The sequence below is a fragment of the Cyprinodon tularosa genome, unplaced genomic scaffold, assembly GCF_016077235.1.
Source record: "Cyprinodon tularosa strain WSP-4 unplaced genomic scaffold, ASM1607723v1 ctg26, whole genome shotgun sequence".
Classification (NCBI taxonomy): Eukaryota; Metazoa; Chordata; class Actinopteri; order Cyprinodontiformes; family Cyprinodontidae; genus Cyprinodon; species Cyprinodon tularosa.
In genome coordinates this window covers 475,406-501,408 of record NW_024038961.1, presented here as the reverse complement: position 1 = coordinate 501,408, position 26,003 = coordinate 475,406, and the positions used below count along the sequence as shown (strand labels likewise).

General features: G+C 38.5%; 2 protein-coding genes across 9 annotated transcripts in view; one reads left to right on the top strand and one right to left on the bottom strand.

Annotated features, from left to right (window-relative positions):
• Positions 1-1,066: 1,066 nt before the first annotated feature.
• sgce (sarcoglycan, epsilon) lies at positions 1,067-26,003 on the bottom strand. Of its 8 annotated transcripts, none has more exons than XM_038288723.1 (12): positions 25,820-26,003; positions 17,045-17,167; positions 16,724-16,896; positions 13,801-13,873; positions 11,566-11,764; positions 11,036-11,198; positions 10,707-10,921; positions 10,268-10,294; positions 8,106-8,294; positions 7,964-8,007; positions 4,916-4,953; positions 1,067-1,583 (listed from the first exon to the last, which is right to left on the bottom strand). In XM_038288723.1, exons 1-12 carry the CDS (start codon positions 25,854-25,856, stop codon positions 1,533-1,535), a joined length of 1,332 nt encoding a protein of 443 aa, XP_038144651.1. In that variant the 5' UTR covers positions 25,857-26,003; the 3' UTR covers positions 1,067-1,532. The 8 variants fall into 8 exon arrangements, 7 of the variants coding, with proteins under 7 accessions (XP_038144651.1, XP_038144652.1, XP_038144653.1 ...); XM_038288724.1 differs by having other exon boundaries at positions 16,724-16,893; XM_038288725.1 differs by having other exon boundaries at positions 16,724-16,881; positions 25,820-26,002.
• ppp1r9a (protein phosphatase 1, regulatory subunit 9A) overlaps positions 20,390-26,003 on the top strand; it is a 70,047-nt gene continuing 64,433 nt past the window's right edge. The window contains exon 1 of the mRNA XM_038288715.1: positions 20,390-20,660. The gene's annotated coding sequence lies outside the window, so the exon portion shown is untranslated. The remainder of the gene's footprint in view (positions 20,661-26,003) is intronic.

The following is a 26,003-nucleotide window of genomic DNA, read 5'->3' as shown; positions in this document are numbered from 1 at the left end:
GGTTGAGCCTTTTAGTCCAAGTCGTGTGTCCTGTAAGCAGCACACGTGGTGTAAATATATGTATATTTGTTTGATAGGACAGATTTATTTTGTACAGCTGTTCCTACATTTAGATGCCTCATAATAGCGGTGGTGGAAAACACACCACGTTGCACATATTGTTCTACCGTAGAAATAACAGCTTTCAGCCTGTGAACTAAAATAGCTGTGGAGGAGGCAGTCTGTTTTATTTATTTTTTTTTTTTTATGTCTAGGTGAAGGCCTTTGGATATTTCTTAGAGTTCTGCATTCAGTACATGTTCGAATGTTGAATTCAGAGCCATTCAGCATTAGAAAACCACTCTGTAATGCACTGATGACGCTGAGGACTCTACTTATACATGAAAATATTAACACACCTGTTAGCAGGTGGGCTTGTTTTTTTTCTCTTTTGGTACTCATTTAAGAGAGAGGGAGCACTTTCATTTTAAAGCTGCAGAGATAAGTTGTTTTTTATCTTAGAGATAAAATTCAGAGTTTGGCACATTTTTTTAATGTGCATTTTTTGCTTATAGAAAATATATAAAATCTGTTGGCTATGAATTTTTGAGCTGCACACCTCGCCTACCTTTGAGTAGTAAAACTTTGGTTTTCGATCATTCTATATGTTTTTTTTTTTAGTTTAAACAGAATCTGCAGCTCCAGAGGTAACGCAGCAATCTTTACTTGCAGTCAGAACCTAATTGTGCAATTAAGAGCGGTATTCACATGCTACCATCTCCCTTTGATTCATAGAAAGGTTTACAAACCTCTGTTCTTTTATTCATCTGCAGCAAAGTGGTAGATTTGCCAGTTGTTTCACGCCTTAATTGATCTGTTTGATCGTGTAAAAGCAACAAATAATACAACCTTTTTAAAGGGCCTCAAATGTTTTTGTGTTATGGTGTCTGTCAAAATGTGGAAAATGTCTTCATATTTATAAATGACTTTATTCTGCTGTACATCATTTAAAAAAATACCTTAATAAAAAGACATGTTTTGGATTTGTTTTGTTTTGATGGGTGTGCTTTTAATAAGTGAAAACCTCTTGACAATTGGTAAAGATTTTATTACCAACATATATTACATCAAATTGGAACATTACAGGTTTTTACTCTTGAGTTACATTGTGCAAACAAAGATGGCGACATGTTTAACATAAACCCAACTCTTTTAATCATGGACCATATTCTTACAAAGGTAAGTTTAAAGGTCATATATTATTAAAATCTTTCATATGACATGCAGATTGGCACCAGGAATGCAAATATATATCTAGAATATTGCAACTTGAATCGATCCCATGTTTACATGCCAGAAAAACACTGAATGTTACTAGAAAGCATTGAAAAGTGTCTGGGAAACAACGTGGGATTACCATAACTGACATCGTTGGAGGATTCATACATTATATGGCAGTCGCATCCTTTGTTCATATGCTACCTAATTTTTGGCACAAATATTAGAAAACATGACAGAGAGGAGGAAGGCGGTTCCTACGCTGCTGCTTCTGGTCATAGGTTAAGTGCTTCAGCCACCTTCCTTTCTTCAGGGATACCATTTACCTAGGAGAACAATTTAAAACAAATGGTTACATACTAGAAATAAGGCATGGATAGGGATTACAATATCATGGTATACAAAATTAAAATAAAGTTCTAAAGGTGCTTTTGTTTCTTTTTTTTAATCATTCAGGGCCCCTGACTTACTGAGTAGTAAGCAGATAGTCTCTTCTAGGGCAGAAACAATCGGATTAATCCTGATTAATCGATTAGTGAAATAATCTGCTATTTTAGTAATTGATTAACCATTTACTGGATAATACAGACTGTAAAATGTGCCTTTAGTTGGCAGAGCGACCCACTTAGAGCAGTAATTATATCAAAATTGTAAAAATATCTATAAAAATTTTGCGTTTAAGATAAAAAAAGAGTGTTTTTATCTGTCAATATACTCTAACCACAACTCCACAGATGGAAAGGTTTGAGTTTCACCTGCTTTAATTTCACTAAAAAAAAAAAAAATCTTCTTTAAGGAACTTTGGGCTATCCGATTGTTAATCCATTGGTGAAAAAATTGTTGACAGATAAATCAATTTGCTACTCAGTGTACGGATTTAAAACAGGTGATATCAGTCGGTAACTAAACTCTGCATCTAGTCAACTCTGAGGCTCGATCTAACTATGTCAAACTGTATTTCCTGTTCCTAGCTCATATCTTTCACAGGCTCAACAGTATGTATATTATTCAGGGTAGGAAAGGAGCTCCAGACAGCCTTTTAGCCGTACAGATGTCATTACACAGCGGACAGAAACATTAATTATTCTGTTCAAATAGGGACTACAGTCCTAGCAATAGAGAACTACGATAAAAAGTTAAATGTAGTGCACAGCTGAAGCTCTCTGTTATGAAACCCAAATCATGAAGATGTGTACATTAGCATGTGCTACATTATTTCTCCAATGCGTAAAGAGTAGGAGAAATAATTTATTTTTGTAAAAACTCAATGTCTGTGCTTATGTGTCTCGTCACACAAAGGATTGTGGGCAGCTGTTCCTTTCGAAGAGGTGTCTAGAAATGTTGGCGGTCCTTATGCTAACTACATTGGTGCGAGGAAGCATACTGATTCACCACGGCAACAGGACGGGAGTCACTAAGAGCACATTTTACAGCATCAAATTAAGACGCTGAAGAAGACAAATGATTTTGGTGGATGGTAAACACAATCCATGCAAATCATTTTAATATTAAAAGTATCAAATGAGCTAGATTATAGGAAAAAAAATACATACATATATATATATATATATATATATATATATATATATATATATATATATATATATATACACTCACCGGCCACTTTATTAGGTACACCTGTCCAACTGCTCGTTAACACTTAATTTCTAAGCAGCCAATCACATGGCGGCAACTCAGTGCATTTAGGCATGTAGACATGTTCAAGACAATCTCCTGCAGTTCAAACCGAGCATCAGTATGGGGAAGAAAGGTGATTTGAGTGACTTTGAACGTGGCATGATTGTTGGTGCCAGAAGGGTTGATCTGAGTATTTCAGAAACTGCTGATCTACTGGGATTTTCACGCACAACCATCTCTAGGGTTTACAGAGAATGGTCCGAAAAAGAAAAAAACATCCAGTGAGCGGCAGTTCTGTGGGCCGAAATGCCTTGTTGATGCCAGAGGTCAGAGGAGAATGGCAAGACTGGTTCGAGCTGATAGAAGGGCAACAGTGACTCAAATAACCACCCGTTACAACCAAGGTGGGCAGAAGAGCATCTCTGAACGCACAGTACGTCGAACTTTGAGGCAGATGGGCTACAGCAGCAGAAGACCACACCGGGTGCCACTCCTTTCAGCTAGGAACAGGAAACTGAGGCTACAATTTGCACAAGCTCATCGAAATTGGACAATAGAAGATTGGAAAAACGTTGCCTGGTCTGATGAGTCTCGATTTCTGCTGCGACATTCGGATGGTAGGGTCAGAATTTGGCGTCTACAACATGAAAGCATGGATCCATCCTGCCTTGTATCAACGGTTCAGGCTGGTGGTGGTGGTGTCATGGTGTGGGGAATATTTTCTTGGCACTCTTTGGGCCCCTTGGTACCAATTGAGCATCGTTGCAACGCCACAGCCTACCTGAGTATTGTTGCTGACCATGTCCATCCCTTTATGACCACAATGTACCCAACTTCTGATGGCTACTTTCAGCAGGATAATGCGCCATGTCATAAAGCTGGAATCATCTCAGACTGGTTTCTTGAACATGACAATGAGTTCACTGGACTCAAATGGCCTCCACAGTCACCAGATCTCAATCCAATAGAGCATCTTTGGGATGTGGTGGAACGGGAGATTCGCATCATGGATGTGCAGCCGACAAATCTGCGGCAACTGTGTGATGCCATCATGTCAATATGGACCAAACTCCCTGAGGAATGCTTCCAGCACCTTGTTGAATCTATGCCACGAAGAATTGAGGCAGTTCTGAAGGCAAAAGGGGGTCCAACCCGTTACTAGCATGGGGTACCTAATAAAGTGGTCGGTGAGTGTATATATATTAACATTTTTCCTATTAGTTGAAAGAAATTCTTCAATCGAACTACGCTCTATCTAGAGTTTCATCTGGTTTACATAGTGTAAAAAAAATTCTTTAAGTAACTTTTTGCTATCCTGTTATCACTTGATATATCCAAATAAAAAAAATAAAAAAATCAACTAGATTGGTAAAATGATTGTTAGTTGCAGCCCTTTTTAACATGAAAGTACTATAAGTATCTTTTTAGAATTATTATAATCCGATGCCCTTATTAAAGCACATTTTAAGAAGAGATATTCCTCTGGAAATGATTAAACATATCACACGGTCTGATCACCCTCTCCGGATAAAAATCTTTTGAGTATTTACACTCTTGACCTCAACAGGTTGTTCTAGAAAAGGATGCTACTTTTTTGTGCAGATCAGAAGTACAAAAACTTGGCGTTTCTCCAAACAACCAATCACGGTTGTTTCACAGTAATCTGTTGACATAATTGTACTAAGAGTAACGTCTACCTCGCTTTCAGAAGCAGGCAATGGCGGGAATGCAGGGATTCAAACCAGAACTTACTCTGGATTCCCACTAACCCTGCTTTGTGAAATGGGCCCCAAATGGCTAAAAGGCCTCTGAAATGCAGCTGTTTGAAGATCTCATCACAAAAAAAATCATTAAGATCAATTTTAACTAGAGCAAATGGCAATGAAACAGCCACGTTCACAGTAATATAAGTAGAAACCCTGCGGATCTCCTAAAGTGAAAAAGTTCAAAATCTTACCAGAGGAAATAGTAAAATAAGACATTAATCACATCAACATAAACTTACATCAGATGCACCTACCTCCAGTCTTCGAAACGTCGACATGACATAATTATCTCCTTTTGTTAGCAGTGAACAGAGAGAGCAGTTGGTTAGTGCTCCATGCAGTTGACTGTCATGCTCACAAGAGGGCGCTCACACACCAGCATCATAATGGAGACAAACTGGGATTTCTTCTCCACATGTAATTTGCTTCTTTGTTAAGGGAATTTTCAAAGTACATCCAATGACCCAGATATATCTAGGAAGCAGATGAGATTTCATTATTTAAATCCTCTATAGCAAAGCCAATGAAATGAAGAGGATTTTTGTTTTGTGGAAGAGTTTTCAGAAGTTAAAATAAATACAATTAAGGATTTAAATTTCAGGCACCTTATAAGTATATATTTGCCACCGTTTATTCTTTTAAACTATTAAATTTTTACATCTTACTGTATTAATATATTTGTATTAAATACCCAAAAGACAAAGATTGCTGTTGGATAGATCCTTGATGTTAGATGTTATATTTTTAAGCAAATTTAAGAGTTCAGACCTATGTTGGTTAGGGATGAAACTTCACCATGGAAGCGAAAGCAGAATGATGAACATGCAGCTACTAGGGGTGTCCCAATCTAATAATAAAATAGATTCGATATTAGCCAAAAAACTACTGTCAGATTTTAATTGGACAGCATCTAAAATCTCTGATATTTTCAGTTGTTTTCATAGCTTTTGTTCCAAAAAAGTTAGAAAACAATCCACTGGACTTTGTTTCAAAGTTTGAAGACATTTTGCTTCCCTTCCAGGAGGCTTTTTTGATTCAAAATGTTAGAAATAGCTTCGAGTTCGAGGCTTTATAGAGTGGACCAAAAGCAAAGCCTTGTTTTGGCTTAGAAAACATGCAAATTGAACAGGACGAACAGGTCCGTCCCTTAGGAATGAGGGTCGTTTGGGTTCTTCGTTAGCCTTCGAATGACCTTGACCTGGATGACTGAGAATCTTCAATAGCATAGCTTTTGTTGTTGACTTCTGATCTTCTGTTTTATTAATATTACTTGACTGTCTCTAACATTCTACAGTATAAAATAAAAAAATAAAATCTGGTATGATTCATACTAATATCTTATCCGGTCAATATCCATATCAGTTAATTCTCAAAACTGAAGTATTGGTATCATATCGGAAATCAAAATTTGTTTCGGGACACCACTAGCAAGTACGGAATACAGGTGCTGGTCATAAAATTAGAATATCATGAAAAAGTAGATTGATTTCAGTAATTCCATTTAAAAAGTGAAACTTGTATATTATATTCATACATTACATACAAACTCATATATTTCAGATGTTTATTTTGTTTAATTTTGATGATTACAAATGACAACAAATGAAAATCTCAAATTCATCATATCAGAAAATTAGAATATTGTGAAAAGGTTCAAAATTGATGGCCCCTGGTGCCACACTCTAATCAGCTAATTAACTCAAACCACCTGCAAAAGCCTTTAAATGGTCTTTCAGTCTAGTTCTATAGGCTACACAATCATGGGGAAGACTGCTGACTTGACAGTTGTCCAAAAGACGACCATCGACACCTTGCACAAGGAGGGCAAGACACAAAAGGTCATCGCTAAAGAGGCTGGCTGTTCACAGAGCTCAGTGTCCAAGCACATTAATAGAGAGGCGAAGGGAAGGAAAAGATGTGGTCGAAAAAAGTGTACAAGCAAGAGAGATAACCGCACCCTGGAGAGGATTGTGAAACAAAACCCATTCAAAAATGTGGGGGAGATTCACAAAGAGTGGACTGCAGCTGGAGTGAGTGCTTCAAGAACCACCACACACAGACGTATGAAAGACATGGGTTTCTGCTGTCGCATTCCTTGTGTCAAGCCACTCTTGAACAACAGACAGCGTCAGAAGCGTCTTGCCTGGGCTAAAGAGAAACAGGACTGGACTGCTGGTGAGTGGTCCAAAGTCATGTTCTCTGATGAAAGTAAATTTTGCATTTCCTTTGGAAATCAAGGTCCCAGAGTCTGGAGGAAAAGAAGAGAGGCACTTCATCCACGTTGCTTGAAGTCCAGTGTAAAGTTTCCCCAGTCAGTGATGGTTTGGGGTGCCATGTCATCTGCTGGTGTTGGTCCATTGTGTTTTCTGAGGTCCAGGGTCAACGCAGCCACATACCAGGAAGTTTTAGAGCACTTCATGCTTCCTGCAGCTGACCAACTTTTTGGAGATGCAGATTTCATTTTCCAACAGGACTTGGCACCTGCACACAGTGCCAAAGCTACCAGTACCTGGTTGAAGGACCATGGTATCCCTGTTCTTAATTGGCCAGCAAACTCTCCTGACCTTAACCCCATAGAAAATCTATGGGGTATTGTGAAGAAGAAGATGCAATACACCAGACCCAACAATTCAGAAGAGCTAAAAGCCACTATTAGAGCAACCTGGGCTATCATAACACCTGAGCAGTGCCACAGACTGATCGACTCCATGCCACGCCGCATTGCTGCAGTAATACAGGCCAAAGGAGGCCCAACTAAATACTGAGTGCTGTACATGCTCATACTTTTCATGTTCATACTTTTCAGTTGGCCAACATTTCTATAAATCCTTTGTTTTTATTGGTCTTCAGTAATATTCTAATTTTCTGATATGATGAATTTGAGATTTTCATTTGTTGTCATTTGTAATCATCAAAATTAAACAAAATAAACATCTGAAATATATGAGTTTGTATGTAATGTATGAATATGCTTAGTGTGGGGGATTGTATTTGAGTCAATGAGTCAATGCAATCAACTGGTTTTCCTTAGATAGAAAACTTTGTATCAATTTGACTGTATGATCTGGTTGAACTGTAAAGTGCCTTGAGATGACATGTGTTGTGAATTTGGCGCTATATAAATAAACTGAATTGAATTGAATATAATATACAAGTTTCACTTTTTAAATGGAATTACTGAAATCAATCTACTTTTTCATGATATTCTAATTTTATGACCAGCACCTGTATAAGCAAATCGCTGAGCATGCATTGCTGCTATTCTTCACACGTTGTGTTATGAATCTCATGAAAGGACTAACCTGACGGCCTTTGCTGTGGTATCGTGATCTGATTCTGCAAATTCCTGAAATCAACACAAAAAAGATACATTTTAAACAATACATCCTGATAAAACTTTTGTTTAAAATACATTTATGAACCCATTCGTAGAAATTTACTCACGTCTGTGTCTGCATGAGTGGCATGCTGGTGGTCTCGTAGCTGTCAGGGTGTATGGGCGGCACCACCTCTCCGCTGACTGGGTTGAAGACAGGCAGGGTGGAGAGAGGCCAGGAGATCTCGCGGTTCTTTGACATGCTCCGTAGCTCCTTGGTGGACTTCTGAATGGCGCTGTGATGAACCAGCTGGATGCTAGAGAAACAGAGAAGCGGTGAACATTTGTGGTTTTACAGGTGCTGGTCATAAAATTAGAATATCATGAAAAAGTAGATTGATTTCAGTAATTCCATTTAAAAAGTGAAACTTGTATATTATATTCATACATTACATACAAACTCATATATTTCAGATGTTTATTTTGTTTAATTTTGATGATTACAAATGACAACAAATGAAAATCTCAAATTCATCATATCAGAAAATTAGAATATTGTGAAAAGGTTCAAAATTGATGGCCCCTGGTGCCACACTCTAATCAGCTAATTAACTCAAACCACCTGCAAAAGCCTTTAAATGGTCTTTCAGTCTAGTTCTATAGGCTACACAATCATGGGGAAGACTGCTGACTTGACAGTTGTCCAAAAGACGACCATCGACACCTTGCACAAGGAGGGCAAGACACAAAAGGTCATCGCTAAAGAGGCTGGCTGTTCACAGAGCTCAGTGTCCAAGCACATTAATAGAGAGGCGAAGGGAAGGAAAAGATGTGGTCGAAAAAAGTGTACAAGCAAGAGAGATAACCACACCCTGGAGAGGATTGTGAAACAAAACCCATTCAAAAATGTGGGGGAGATTCACAAAGAGTGGACTGCAGCTGGAGTGAGTGCTTCAAGAACCACCACACACAGACGTATGAAAGACATGGGTTTCTGCTGTCGCATTCCTTGTGTCAAGCCACTCTTGAACCACAGACAGCGTCAGAAGCGTCTAAAGAGAAACAGGACTGGACTGCTGGTGAGTGGTCCAAAGTCATGTTCTCTGATGAAAGTAAATTTTGCATTTCCTTTGGAAATCAAGGTCCCAGAGTCTGGAGGAAAAGAAGAGAGGCACTTCATCCACGTTGCTTGAAGTCCAGTGTAAAGTTTCCACAGTCAGTGATGGTTTGGGGTACCATGTCATCTGCTGGTGTTGGTCCATTGTGTTTTCTGAGGTCCAGGGTCAACGCAGCCACATACCAGGAAGTTTTAGAGCACTTCATGCTTCCTGCAGCTGACCAACTTTTTGGAGATGCAGATTTCATTTTCCAACAGGACTTGGCACCTGCACACAGTGCCAAAGCTACCAGTACCTGGTTGAAGGACCATGGTATCCCTGTTCTTAATTGGCCAGCAAACTCTCCTGACCTTAACCCCATAGAAAATCTATGGGGTATTGTGAAGAAGAAGATGCAATACACCAGACCCAACAATTCAGAAGAGCTAAAAGCCACTATTAGAGCAACCTGGGCTATCATAACACCTGAGCAGTGCCACAGACTGATCGACTCCATGCCACGCCGCATTGCTGCAGTAATACAGGCCAAAGGAGGCCCAACTAAATATTGAGTGCTGTACATGCTCATACTTTTCATGTTCATACTTTTCAGTTGGCCAACATTTCTATAAATCCTTTGTTTTTATTGGTCTTCAGTAATATTCTAATTTTCTGATATGATGAATTTGAGATTTTCATTTGTTGTCATTTGTAATCATCAAAATTAAACAAAATAAACATCTGAAATATATGAGTTTGTATGTAATGTATGAATATAATATACAAGTTTCACTTTTTAAATGGAATTACTGAAATCAATCTACTTTTTCATGATATTCTAATTTTATGACCAGCACCTGTATATAAACCTGCGAGGAGATCGTTCAGGAGTTTGTTCATGCACAAAATAAAAAGAATCCTAATGTTGAGGATGCAGAGGAGTAGTTTTCTCTCGCTACATTACTTATGTGTAACATTTTTGTTCACCCCTAACCCCCTGCAGCTGGTCACTGAATTTCAGCAGCCCATTAAATGAATGGATGGCAACGCACAGATGAGCAGATGAATGAAAATGAGCAGCCGTGAATGGCAACAAAAAATGGCAAAAACAGTGATTTAAAGAAAAAGGAACAGAAAAACAGGCCGGAAAAAAGACAAAAAAAAAAAAAACACAGGAGAGGTAAAACACTTACGCTGGTGTTTGCATGTTTCTTTTTTCCCTAGAAACAAAACAAAATGGATGAATTAAATACTAATATTAATAGTTGAAGCAACATCTAAACACACATGAATGAAATGCTGCATTAAGTGGGAGTGGACGTGGAAATGGAGGAGAGGGGGTGTTTCTCGTCCAGCCTGTAAACGATCAATCAATGTGGATAAATGACCTTCAATGGTTTGACAGGAAACAAAACATGAATGTAAATTGATGAAGAACTTAATATAAATGGGTAACGACACCAGATGGAGATGACAAGCTGCTTTTTCAGTCAGGATCGTTAACCTGCTGCTAATTAAACCCTTCGCTGCCATTTCCTTATTCTCCTTTCATCTTAAGATTTATCACTAACCCGGTCGCTACTTGGCAATAACACCGGTGAAGAAGGTCATGCAAAGACCATGTACACTTACACCCCTTCCCGTCTGCAGCACATGGTGTAGCCGAGGATGAAGAAGAGGACGACTGCCACAGCGGCAGGAACAGCCAGCGTTACCAGGAAGTCGGAGAAATAGTCGCGGCTCTTCAGAGACTCTGACGGAGGGTTGTACTCCCCGAACTCGGGGAGTATTCCTGTGCCCGGATCGGGGCGGGTGATATACACAGGGACCACTTTGTTGATATCAACCTGGGACAGAAAACTAATTTAAGTTTCATTTGAGATAAAGAAAACTATCATTTTTTCATTCTCTACTGGGTTGGATTTCTGAAGCGAGGCAGATTAATGCAGGACCGTCCTCACCAGGGAGATCTTACACCAGTCGATGTGAAACTGAGCTCTGAATTTCTTGTCACAGCTGATGACAGGCTCCATCTCCTGACTGCAGCGCAGCTGGTTATGTGGGTTCTCCACCTCCCGCAGGCACGATGAGAAGGGAACGTCCGCACCAACCATCACATATACACTGAAGAGAAGACTTGTGTTATATATTTATACACGGGCTTATAAGAGAGTATTTCTGCTCCTCTGGGGTTTCTCCTATATGCTTTTATCTTCTGTAGCATTAGCGTCAATCTTTGAAGCACAGCTCAAAGCGGGTCATGTGGGGCTTCCGTTTAAGCTTAACAAGCTCAGGGTCTTGTCGGTGCAGATGTTGGGGTGTTTTTATCTGATTTACAGGGAACGGAGGATCCTCAAAGCCCCAATTACAGAAAATATCAGAGGAGTAAGTGAGCTAAGGCTAATGATAATTTGTTGTTTGGACAGAACCTCAGGAAGCCCCTTCAGAAGACTTTAACTTCAAGATTAATAATGTGAGTCCAGATCCTCACCCTTCCTTTAGGTTGTTGATAGGCAGAGGCACGCGGCCGCCGCGGTCCAACGCAGAGGTAATGTTGATAGCATTGAGTCGCTCAGGCTGCCACACATTCTTCACTGCACCCAGAAAGTCTCCCAGCACCTCACTGGCCAGCATCTCCTCCACGTTCATGTTTTTGATGTAAAATTCAGCCTGGTAAGGCAGCGGGAACTCTAATAAAAACCACAGAGAGCGGGGAATCAGAAGTGGTCTGTTCCCTGTTGCTGGTCAGCAAACTGGGACGGACACACAGACACACCAACATCGATCAGTTCTTTTCTGCCATCACTTGCAGAGTAAAAGTAAAAATCATTATTTTACTAAAATTCACTAAAATCAACATAATTTAAAAAAAGTTTCCACCATGTCAAGAGGTTCACTTTAAAGTTTAAAGATGGTGGGTCACATTTTATGCATATACAAAAAAAGACCAAAACCATTGGACCATAATAGACAACTAACGACTAATGCAGCTAAATAGAAGCTGCATGTCCTGCAAAGCTCTGGGGTAGAGATCGCTCGCAGTGGTGAACACCAACTACAGCAACTCCAAGTTCTAGTGAATCCTTCCCAGAGCCTTGCTGTAAAACATCAACAAAAAAAAAACAACCAAACATACAGGAAATAATCCTGAAGGTATGAAATATTTCAATATGAAGAAATAGAAAAAAAACACTTTAAAGAGAAAAATGTTACTTCTTTGCAGGCTCTTTGATGAGACCTGAATTGAATCTGATTCTAGGAGCTTTGACAGAAAACTATCCCCCTCCCCTGCTCCGTTTATTTCAATCAATGCATGTATAATGCTGCTTAGACAGCAGAGGCTAAGAATGGCATTAGCTCCCGTTCCAGTAAACACTAACGTTCATACTGTATTTCAAGAGCTTCCCCAGTCCTATGATTCTTGATATCAATTTTTATTTTGCACTTTTCCACACACTACTTTTGACATTTCTTCTTTCTTTTAACACCTCCTCTGCAAGTGGCTGCCTTGATTAGTCTCATTACTTATTTATTTACCTACTGCACATCATGTGTAATATGTTAGCTCTGCTTTTGTGTTTGTTAATATACAGAGAAAGGCTTTGTTTTGCAAAAAAAAAAAAAAAGATGAATACGACAGCAGGTTGTGGCAATCTTTCAGAGCTACTGCGATTAAAAATTTGAAAAGTAATTTATATCCCTTTTAATACTAAACACAACAAATAAGAATAATATCAAAGTACAGCTAAGTAATTTAACTAATAAAAAATCATCATAAGGTCATTTTACAAGAAATCCAGTAAAGCAATTAAAATGTTATTTTCATAAACCAACAAATATCTGGACAATAAGAGCAATAAAAGATGAGCCGGATACAGCAGGTGAACCTTCAGATCAGAGAGAGGACAGAATTAGTAAATATTTCCTTTGGACTCTTTGTTGTTTCACAATTTAAACATTTTTAAGGTAAAATGTAATAAAGGAAAATATAACTGAGTGTCTCCATGTTACTCACTGTTACTGTTTTCAGTGCATGTATGTATTAGCGACAGAGTGCAGAGATTAGGGCTGAAACAATTAATCGGATTATTTGTAATTAATCGATTAATGAAATAAACGTCAACTCATTTAGTAATCGATTAATCCTTAACTGGAGTATAGAGACTGTAAAACATGCCTTTAGCTGACCGAGCAACCCACTTAGAGGTGTAATTATATAATAATTGTAAAACAATATGTAAATATTTCGCTTTTAAGATAAAAAATAATGTTGTATGTTCTATCCAGGATTCCTTAAGTGGAAAAGTTTTAGTTTTACCTGGCTATCAGATTATTAATGGATTAATTGAAAAACTAATCGACAGATTAATTCATTTGCAAAATATTGGTTAGTTGCAGCTTTAGCAGATATAGGGACTTGATTTAGCTTGGTACCAATCGCTCCTCACATCCTGTGTTTCTGAGCTGAATATGTCATCTAATGAAAGGCAGCAGATGTAGTGGAAATGTAGATTTTTCTGCTATGCTTATAAGGTTTTTGTTCATTCCAGTAAGAATGATTCAGACCGACTCTCTCTTTCCACTATAACACACCCGCCCATCTGATTATCTGCAGGTGGTGAGAGTAACCGATGGCCTCTTTTTTCTTTCCGTTTAAAAGAACCAAACCTAAAGCTTCTCAGTCAGCTCTCTGTTGACTCTATTCATTCATTCCGGCACCTCCTACCTTCTGTTGCCATGATGTTAATGACCAGGTTGTGCCGTGCCGTCTCAAACGTGCGTCTGTTATAGGCAGTAATCTGCAACAAAGAGTGGTCAAAGTTTAAGCTGCGATCAGTATAACTTATATGGCTGCAGCTCGATGCAAAATATAATAATCTGTACTCAGCTGAGGCACCGTAAAAAGGCACATGAGCGTCGTCAACATGCTAAGCCTACTGAGAAAGGAATGTTAACTCTAGCTTACGGTTCCACAAAGACATGAGAAAATACAGAGAAGAATTCAGGTCTAAAAACCACATACAATTATGATCATACACCTGACAGGGTTTAGAGGAACATATTCCATTTACAATGTTAAGCAAAGTTAATTATTCTCTATTGTCTATTTTTCTATGTTGTATTTTGTCAGGTTGCCACCAAATATTTGCTATTTTAAATTATGCAAAGTAGTTAATAATCATAAGAAGGGAGAAAGATTATTTATTGGTTTTCAAAAAGTAGAATCTGACAATTAGGCCATTTTGCATTTAAAGGAATAGTCCACCCAAAACATGATTAGCCTTCATTTTCTACTCACCCCCATGCTGAACAACACTCTGGAGTACTTTTTTGATATCTCAAATGCATCTAGAGATCTGGGAGGCTTCTTGCTGTCTGCTGACATTCAAATAATGGAGGTCTATGGTGTCCGAGACAGAAAGGTCCATAAAAGTCCACAAAAAACGTGTCAATATTCCTCCATACTGCTCGTCCAATGTATTTCAAGTGTCCTGAGTGGGTAGCATCCAGAATTTACTCGAAACGAAGTCATTTAGAATGTTTTTAGAGCATAAACAGTAGTGTATAGGATTTCCTGAAAGCGCGTTCACGGCGCTACGGAAACCGCGGCAGACCAACCCATACGAAAGCATTCAGCTCGGCAAAGAACTCATGCTCTTCCTCAACACTGAAGTCCTCAGACATTTTTCTTTCGTTGTTTCTTTCTTTGCACAGGTAAACAGCACATTTCTTCTTCTACGCTTGCATTATTGGCAGAGCAGACGCTGAATGCGCACTTTCATCTGGTTTGGTCTGCCGGCTTCCGTAGCGTCATGAACGCGCAGGTGCGCGCTTTCAGGAAATCCTATACACTACTGTTTATGCTCTAAAAACATTCTAAATGACTTCGTTTCGAGTAAATTCTGGATGCTACCCACTCAGGACACTTGGAATACATTGGACGAGCAGTATGGAGGAATATTGAAACGTTTTTTGTGGACTTTTATGGACCTTTCTGCCTCGGGCGCCATAGACCTCAATTATTTGAATGTCAGCAGACAGCAAGAAGCCTCCCAGATCTCCAGATGCATTTGAGATATCAAAAAAGTACTCCAGAGTGTTGTTCAGCATGGGGGTGAGTAGAAAATGAAGGCTAATCATGTTTTGGGTGTACCATTCCTTTAAATGCAGCCCCCTGGGTCAAAGACTGCACATCCATGTTTTGCTGCCAGTCTTGGATTTTTGCACTTTTGTTGAAAGTTCATCCCTTTAAACTATGTTAATTACTGGCATTTATTTTATAGTATCATCTGCGAACTTTCCACTAAAAAGTTATAGATTTCAGAAACTTGAAACAGTTTTTGTTTAGTTTGATATAAGATTGATTTAGTTACCATAAGTGTAAGTTACTGCTCAGAAACTCAAAATTGAAACAGTTGTAAACTTTAAAAAATGTTAAAAACTTAATTAATTCTGATAATTAAATTCTACTCGCTCCATATTGCTAGGAAAAAACATGAAAACTACTGTAGCTCTATATCTTGTTGTCATTTGATAAATTTTTTAGCACTAAAATGTGCATTTCTTATATGTGACAGGCTAAATATCACTTCAAATTAAAGTTGGAAAAAAGGTAAGCTATGATATTATTTCAGATTGTACTTTATCGGGATACAAAATATTTTAAAACATAGAATTTTGTGCATTTATTCAGACCTTATCAGGCTGTGACAGGTTTTCCTCCAAAATTTCCAAATAATTAGTTCAATTAATTTTGCTTTCAATTGTCAGGAGATTTTCTGTCTCTACTGCTTAAAATCAAAAAAGAAAACTCTGTCACAGCATGATGCTGCCACCACCGTATTTTACCCTAGCCATGGTCATGCAGTGTTCAAGCCTTTCTATAGGTTGCTGTGTTTCCTCGCCTGCACTGATTGTGGCTAGCTCCACAGGATTTCATGTTGCTTTCTAACAATTCGCCTTACCACTCTACCATAAAGACCAGATTAGCAGAGTGATTAAATAATAGTTGTGGTCCTTACAGATCCTCCTACCAGAGCTGTCAATCTCTGCAGCTCCTCCAGAGATACCTGGGGCCTTTAGACTCCCCTTTGCTCCAGTCAGTCAGGTTTCATAATCTATCTCTGCTTTAAACTTTTCCTTTCTGCTGTGTACTTCCTTCATCACAATGATGTTTGTTTAATGTTCTTTTGGGCAAATGTCAAGCATGCATTGATAGTTCACACCAGACACACCAAAATAATGTAAATCACTGTACATTTTTCACAAATATGTAGTCCATTATTTGATTCATTTATTAATATTAAATATCTTATATTTTTGTTAATTGAATCCCAGTTGTATTTGAAGCTCTAATAACAGAATTTGCCCGAATTCATGAACAACTGACCAGTAATTATGTACTTTAATTTTGTGGTGGCAAAATTACCAAATTAATATAATAAATATATATAAGCCACACTTCTAAGTTTTAAATTATGTTAATTTTTTAAGTTTCCTAAAAAAAAAGGAAGGGTTTGTATAATTCCCCTTTAATTACAAACAACTTTGTGTTGGTCCATCACATGAATGTTTATGGAGATTAAAATAGTTGTTTTTGTTGTCGGTTTCTAACTGTAAACATAAGTGAGTGGGGTCCAATCACTCACCTCTATCACAGTGGGCTTTCCAACATGCTCTGCGGTAGGAGAACCATAGAGGACGCCGTCGCCGAGAGGAGTCCTCTGGATGTAGCGCAGCCAGCCTGGTCTGTCGGGGTAGCCTTTCAGGTTGGTGTTAAAGGTGATTGGATCATTGCTGGCATCACCTGGGGAGACGCCTGCTTAACAATTTGCCAGTTTCAAAATCAGAATTTAGACCCATTAGCTGAATAGAAGGCGTGTAACTGATTTAGCTCTCTGATTCTGGTCCCTAGTTGGTATTTTGAGGCATCTCTAGATCAGACCAACTATGAAAGTGCTTGGTTGTACCTGATTTGGGGTAAGGAGGAAACTCTCCTTTGAAGTGCTCTCTCTCCAGAACATGGACAAACAGAACTCCAGCAGATGGGTAGACGTTACGTTCTGCGTGGCATCTTGACAGGATGGTGATGACTGAAACACACATTTAAAAGAACATGGAGTTTGGTTCCTCAAAGCTGCTGAACATCTGGAGTTTACTGTCATTTAACATCCAGCACTACATTAAAAAGGGAAGCACTTATACTTCTCTATATAAATGCATAATTATAAATAGAAAGGGGAACTAAGCGAAGACAACTGTTAAAAAGCAGGAGTAAAAAGTCATCCGGAGTGTGCTGGGTGGTTCTTTTATGCTTCAATTTCCACTTAAAGCAACACGTATTCTATATTAGTAAACAGCTTAAAGAAAGGATTATATTAGAAGAATTTTGATCATCCAAATGTTTGTTTTTCTCTTCTTCGGTTCAACTTTTAAACTTGTGTGTTTTGAGTTTTTTTTTGGCACTTTTTTATATAATCTTACTTGTTTTGCTGCTCTGTACCACAGTAAGAGGGAAATCAATTTTTCATCACCATGGGAGTCTGAATGTGAAGGTAAGAAAGAGGAGGAGGAGGAAGGAGCTATGGGTAGGAGATATGCACCATGAAGGGAAAGGGAGAAGGCAGGTTTTAGCTGCTCTGGCCGGTTGAAAGATCAATACAGGATGCATTAAACAGCTGGAATAAAGCTAAAAAAAAATGTATTTGGATCCTTACTGGTGAGCTGCTGGGTATTTCAGGTTTCTATGCCGTAATAAAAAGTCCTCTGTAGATTAAAACTACAAATGTCAACCCGTGGAGCTTTTTCAAAAATGTATGAACATTTATTTGTTTATTTTAATGCGGTGTGCTGAAGGATGTTTTCCAATGCTGTAAACATTTGTGTAATAATGATGGATGTCAGTTCCTGCTTGGTTCCTCATGACTTAATCAACTCCTAACAGAAACACGTCCACCATAGAAAGATTATTTTATCGTGTTTCTATAATTTCATCGTTCACTTCTCCTCACCTCATGCTACTATGTGACATTTGCTCCAGGATAAACATTAAATCATGAATGCTTATTATATATTTAAGCCCACATACTCCTTTTTTATAGTGGGCTAATACACTTAGAGCCCATGTTGCCATACAAGGCTTATATAAGACTTTTACATTTTTGTGGCTCCAGACAGATTTGTTTTTTGGTCCAATGTGGCTCTTGGAGCAGTTGGGTTGCCAACCCCTGATATACATAATGCAAAATCACTTTTCTGTTTCAGATGCCTCTGATGCATCTTCTTGCATAATAAGAGTTTATATCCACAGAGAACCAAGAGACTGGAGTAAGATTAATGTAAACCTTGACAAGTTTTGGCACCCTTGGTAAAATATGTTAAAAGTCTTTGCAGAAATGAATCCTTTATCGCACCAACATTATCTCCTAAAAAGAATTTGAGTCCCTGGTCTTCTCCTATTTCTTTTTATCAGCTCAGACCATAACATTTGTAAATCTTTAAAGAGGGTTGATTCTGCAGCTGGTGAATCATTTCCCTGTTCCTTTTTCAACATCTTTGGCTCATTATCCTGCTGAAACATCCATTTTTTTCAAAGAATTCATAACCCCATGCATTCATTCCTGGGGACTAAGGAGGAGAAACAGACCCACAGCATCACAGATTCTCCAACATACCTAACAATTGCCATGTGGTGCTTTTTACACATCTTATTTTTATTTTTTTCTGTTTTATATTAAACCACCCTGAATCATTACTCAAAAGTTACATATTAAAAGTAAATGGTACAAGTTTACGTCCCTGGAGAGTTTTCCAGAGTTTTTTTATTGGTTGCTTTTTTCTTGGAATACCAGCTGGCCTAGAATGTACTATATGTAATGGATGTTTAGGGAATCCAAGAGGCAACTCCTTGCTGTAGCTTTTGGGATATTTTAACTTCCTTACCATCACTCTATCCATCCATGGTAACACGAAAAAAAAATATGTCATCTACCTCCGTTGCTTGGCACTAATTTGTTAAAGAAAAATATTCATGGCACAGCATTTTGCCATCAAATGACATATTTATTTAAATTTTTGTATTGATTTTCTTATATTTGAAAGGATAAAAATAACCTATTATTTATGTATCATTTTGATGCTTAAAAAAGTCAGAATGAAAAATACTCTCAACCCCCCTTGAAAAAGGTTCAGAAAATGCAGATTATAATCAACATTTACAATTCTAAAGAGCCTTGTTGCTGCCAGAAACACAGACGCTGACCTGGCCATATGTCCGGGGTCCCAGAGGGCCCGGTCCCAGCTTGATACAATCAATAATAGCATTTAACAGCCACTAAATCTGGTGACGCTGGAACAACCTGAGTCCACCATGTCTCTTTTTTGAAGGCATCAGCTGAGCACGAATAATCCACACAATAGCTCATCTGGCTGCAGCTACTGCGAACAAAACGTCAATCTCTGGGTTAGTTTAAGACCAAAAATAAAACCTCTTTTTATTTCACCCTATAAAGGCTGATTTTTTTTTCACTCCAGTTCTATGATCTGAGCCTATGAGCCTCAGCAGCTTTCCAGGAAAGCAAAGGACCATTTTCAGACAGGTCAAATACTGGCTCCGCCCTTAAAGCCAGGTTGATATGGTGTGAACATTTGTTATAGGTAAAGAAATGGGGCCCACATGGAAATAAAGGCCCAGAATAGGATAAAAAAATAACCAATGATCCCATCAAACATCAATCTATCATTATACAGCAGTAACTTAGCAGAAACACACTCCAGAGTTGAGTCTCCTTTAGGCCGCGTTTCACCTCCACCCTTGTAAGCCAGCGTAAATAAAGATCAGTCACTTAGTGTGACAGGAGAGCTGCTTATAGCCCTCAATCTGCTTATTTGTGCCTGGGCGACTCTGCCAGGCTTTCTCCAGATGATGAATCTCGGTTCTCCATCCAGGTGTATAATACATCACCGATTAAAGGTTAATGCTAAACTGCACACTCCTGCATCTGCTGACTTTCCTCTGGGAAAAATGACAGACAGGACAAACTGGATGATACTTTAAATATGCCACAAATCCTCCCAGAAAACATAAAAAATAAATAAATCTGTTCCCTAAATAATTATGAAAAATCTTTTAATAAATCAGCTCAGAGGTTTAGAAAACGTTGCATGTGGCAGTGATATAACTTGGTAACAGAGCTGGAGAGCGGTGGAAATGGCTAACCAGATTTTATGCATTTCTTTGCTGACCTTGGAACAGATCACGGGAGGCCTCTCAGAAACTCTGAGCTACCATAACGGTTTTATCCAGCAGAGGTAGAGCCAAGGCAGTGCGTGTCCCTCTGAGCCTCATATGCACATTTCTTCCAGGTCAGGAGGAATTCATGTGCTTTCTTGGTGGTTGGCAAGAAAGCAGAAACAGCTAGGATTGTGACTCTTTGTGTCCGGCCATTCTGCCTCTGATGAGTCTAAACTTGTTATTCTGAAGTCACACATGGAAGTGAAAGTAGCTACTGTCGCAACATGAACTAGAGGACTAAGGACAACAGTGGACACAAAGCAACAAGACTCATCACCAAGAACTCTAAAAAGGTAAAACCTATTTTCTAAAACAATAAAATATTCTGTATCCTTTGGGGGGAGGAGTAAAAGCTGGAGGTATAACTGTTGTAGAAAATATCTTATATTTTTCTGTCAGGCAGAATTAGGATAAAATCTCTCAGGAACAAGATCTAAATGTAGTCAGCTGCTGTTAGGGCAAAAGAGCAAAAGGGAAAGAAAGCAGGTACAAATAATAATGCTGCTGGCAAAAGCGGAGCCGGTTGATCTTGTCACTGTGTTATGATGGGGAGGGAGGAGACAGCGGGTCAGCGTCTTAAGCGCACCACCGCACAAACCCACTCACCGTCTTTGTTTAAGGTTCTTCTTTGCAGCAAAGCCATGGCCTGCTCCGAAACGACTTTTCTCTCATGAAAATCACTGAGTGTTTCATCATGGGCATGCACAACGTGAACAACTGGATCAATAAATAAGAAGCATGCATAAAACAAGGGGGCTTTTCAGTAGATTTCTGGAACAATCCCCTTTCCCACCTACACATAATAGCTGGCAAAATGAAGAAAAAAAGCAGTTTCACACAACAAACCATGAATTGTGCTTACTCTAAACGTTTTTCTCCCACACTGTTTATGTTTGATCACTGCTACACTTTATGGAATGGAAATGTTCTGAAAGCTGCACAAAACGAAATTTCGTTTTATACAGCTTTCAGTACAGCTCTGTGTATACAAAAAAAAGCAATAAAAGTTGTCCAAGTCTAAGATTTCCCAGCATAAGTAATAGTGATTTTCTGTTGTTATGGTTAAATTTCTTGATACTCAGGTACATTTAAATGGACAAAATGATAGCAGCAAAAATGCAACTAAATCACAGCAGTTTACATCTAAAAATGTTTTTTAAACAGAACATCCATGTTTCTGTTTTTTTTTTTTTCTGTAATATATTCCATGGGTTTGAGCATGGACAGAGCCAGTGTTTACAGTTAGGGGCTTAGTCTCTTACAAAATGTAAATCATCTTTTTTTTTACTTTCAGTTTTAGGCTATTCTGGGTGCAGCCAGAGGTCTTGTTTTGTGCTAGAAACAGTGAGTTTTTGAGTCCGTACTGGACCTTTAACTGGACTGTAGTTAACCAGAAAGATGTCACTAAAATCCGGTAAGAGCATGAAACACAACCTGACTGTGTTTCATTTCTGAGATCCTACACCCTTATGGTTTAATATATAAGCTCACTAACCAGGCTAACTTCTATTACCAATACAAGCCGCTAACGTATTCACATGTACTTTGCCTTTAAAAATGACATACTGTGGCTAACAGGTGCAAATGGGCAGGAAACAACAAAATGAGGTGCAAAAACTTGTGTAATGCGCAAACACACAAAAAAAACGCAACAGGAAAACACTGAAAACCGAACAAAAAATGCTGCAATCACAGGAAAAAAATTATACAAACAGTAAAAACAGCAGCAAATTTTTTCCACTAAACAGAAGTTCCTCAGATTACCAGTGTTATTTATATATATATATATATATATATATATATATATATATATATATATATAAAACTTTGACATTATTCTGTTATACTCTAAGACTATGTGTTTTAAAATGAAATGAATGATATTAAAATTCTCCTTTCTTCCTCCAACCATTTTAAATACCATGCATTAAAGCTAGACTTCCTGTTGGTATGGAGGATCTGGTTTGTTCTTTATCTGCTAACCACCGTAATAAAAGACGAACAAAATATTTATGTGGAAGACTTAATGAGACACAAATCTTCCAAGAGATAAATATTTTTATGCAGTTATTACTAACTGTTTCACTAAGTATTACAGGTAAAGCAAGTTAACTGGTTTTGAGGTTGGTGGGAACTAGGGGTGTAAATCACATCCATCATGGCGATTCGATTCAGTATCGATTTCCTGACCCAACGATTCGATTATTTTCGATACTCAAGAATACACCACGATTCGATTCGATTCGATTAATCGGTTATATTTTTTTTAATTATAATTTTTTTTTTTACACCTTACAGGCTAAACAAAGTTTCAAGTTTGAAATAAATCAAAGAAAGCTGTAATATCATTATGCATTTTCTTTAGAAACAACAGCAAATAACAGAAGTAGAAAAGTTGCATAAAAAAATACTGCAAAAATACTGCACAATATCAGTGTAATGAGTTCAATGCAATACCTCGGCTCCAGAGAAACTGTCCAACATATTTTTTTAGAATGTAATAAATATACTCAGGAAAGAGAGATGTTGCTTAGAGAGTTAGACAGGAATAAAAATAAACTACATATAAGGGAATTGTTTCAAAGGTCATCTGGGGATGTAGTTTTTGGTAGTATTTTTAATTTTCTAAGAAGAACGGGTATTTTAGGGAGAATATAATAGTTTTTCTGGTCCATACTCCATTCTGGAAGGTGGCGGTAATGCACCTATAAGTTGTTTGCCAACCGCCATTAAAAAAAAGAAGAAGAAGAAGGCTTCAGAGTGTTGACGTCACCGCCCCCTTGAGAGACGCTCCGCTGCTCCTCTCCCAGATAGTAGCTGACCGCAAACAGTGCACCAGACAGGAGGCCGGCTTGTTTTGTTTTTATGACCGAAATTGCAGAAAACAACTCATGAAGTTTGACCCGCTAGAAGAGCGAGGTGCGCGAGAACGCTGGGACCCTTTTTCCAGCTGAATCTCCGCTCTTTTTGCCCTCATGTCCCTTCGTCGTCGGACTAAACTCGCCCCCACTTCCTCACCGCCTCGGCCATATCTAGACCCACAGTGTGTAGCTCAGACCACGCTTCAATACTGAGCATAATTTAAAAATGTCTGTGTGAAGCTTGCTGCAACAAACTGCTGTAAGAGTATAACCAGGAAGCGCGGTAGGAGGGCAAAATAGGTTTAGCGGCACCGCAGCACGGGAGGGAGAATTACGCCCAGGAGCAAATGGATAAAAATAGACCGGAGGAAAAAAAAACATGAATCGATTATCTTGCGGACGTGTCGATGTATCGGATCGTCGGCTTTTGGATCGATGCATCGATACAAAACGATTATTATTTACACCCCTAGTGGGAACTGATAACTTTTCCACTCAAAAGTTTTTAGCTTTCAGCACCTGTATGATAAACTAGGAGCTTTTAACACACACACACATTAATATTTTATAGAATATCAACTTGCTCCTGTCTTTTGTTTATAATCTATCCCTTGGCAGCAACCCAGAGATCCTTTAAGCTATTTAAGTCAGGTGAGTTTGATTGCCAATTACCCGCAGTAAAAAAATCATTACAGAAGGTATTGGTACTCTTGACATCACGTAGAGGTCTAAAGTTCAGCTACAGTATAAGATCAGCCTCTCTCTGCTCATAGAGAAAAATATAAAATGCTCTAAAACTTTCTGATACTGTCTAGAGTACTGTGGTTGCATTAGCTACATATCATAGAGTGACCTGCTGAGATAAATGCCGCTCTGCAGATGACAGGAACAGACTGAATACACCGGACTTTAAGGCCAGCTCTATCGTAGGGTTTCTCCTATATACTGTGGAGGTGGTACGAGGGAGAAGGATGGTTGATTTTATATCCTTCAAGATTTATAAAGCATTTTTAACTACACTGAAACTCTTCTCTGTATCTGTTGTGGATAGTTGTTTTAGAGGGAGGTTGTGGAGAACCAGATGCATGAGGGAGCTGTTTCATCAATCTCTTCTTCACCCAGATACCAGGTTACTGTCACGGTCTTGGTTCTGTTATGTTTTACTTTGCTCCATGTTTTCTAGTTTTATTGGTTTAATTCCTACTTTGTTGTATTTTCTGGATATATTTGAGTTCTTAGGTTTTTATTCGTTGCCCACTGTTACCCTCTTGTGTTGGTCTTTTTTCCCCAGCTGCTTCCTAGGCTGCTCTCTTCACACCTGCTCCCAATCAGCTCGTTAGTCCTCTATTTGTTCAGTCTACCATTAATACTCTCCTCGTGCAGTTCCTTAGTGCTGGTTCCTGTCTTACCCTGGCTCCTCATTATCGTTTTCCCCTGATGTCTCCACGGTTCTGGTTTGTTTTACATTTTTCATGTTGAATTTTTGGATTCCTTCCTCAGTTGTTTGTGAACAAGAAACTCACCTCTGCCTCCCTGCCTCTGCATTTGGGTCTAAAAACCACAACCAAACTTTGACAGTTACATAATAGTCCTAAATAACAACAGCTCAGCTCTTTAGTTTTGACAAAAACAGCAGCACCAGACTGGTGCAGTTTAGGCATTAATCTTTGTAGCTGAGGTGAAAATCTTCTAACATTTTATCTTGTTCGGGTGATGTGACTGCCTAGAAACAGACTCCAGCTGAAGTTTGCAATTCCCTTAATACCTTGGCAATTTATCGTATTTAAAAGCATTTTTTGACATAAGTTTTCCCTCCACTTAACTTTCTATTGAAACGCTTGAAAAGAGCACTCTCTGCACCGCCCAAATCTTTAGTAGTAGTAGTTACCTTTTACGACTATAGAGTACACTGAAAAAAAAAACAATGCAACCATTTTTGGCATTTACTTAATCATATTTAGTTAATTTAACACAATTGTTTCATGTTAGCAGGATAGGACATAAAACAATTGTGTTGTGCAGTAGCATTATTTTTTTCAGTGAACGATTATGTATTTAAATAATTTCTAATGGTTTTAAGGAATATTCTTATTTTGTAAGAAACTTTAAATGTCCAAGCCTTAATCAACAATATTAGATAGTCTATAAGTAGATTAATAAGTTTTAGATTTTAAAGGAAATAGGAAATAAATGTTATTTCTGGTAATATCCTAATTAACTAAAAAGAAAACTCTAGACAGCGTAACTCATAACTGCCCATGCAGAAAAGAAACGTAAACACCTGATTTCCATTTAAAAATGATGGCTGGGAAAACAAAGTAGAACCGTTATTATTAGCTTTATAAAAGTATCTACATGTTGTTCATCAAATAACATTTATAACATTTTAAATTAGTTTTTAGCAGTGCTGTGACACATTAAGTCCTGGTTTAACGGTCTCTCTGTCAGCTGGTAGCCATTTTTTCCACGTCTCCTCCTCAGCCTTCTGGAAGAAATGAGCGAAGCAGCTAAAACAGCAGCAGGCTAACTAGCATGCTAACTAGCCTCGCCGCCGCCAAAGCGCCTAATGTCAGGGTTAAATCGATACGTACCCGCTCCGAGCAACACCGCGACAGCTGCGGCGGACATGGCGTTAATCCTCCGCTTCAACCTCGCATGAAACCAGCTGGTTCTTTATCCCGTCTTCAGTGGGGGTTTGACAGCCATAACAATGAGCATCCCGCAGCATTCTTCCCTCCGCCTCCTTTCTCCGCTGGAATCAGCGTTGCTTCTGAT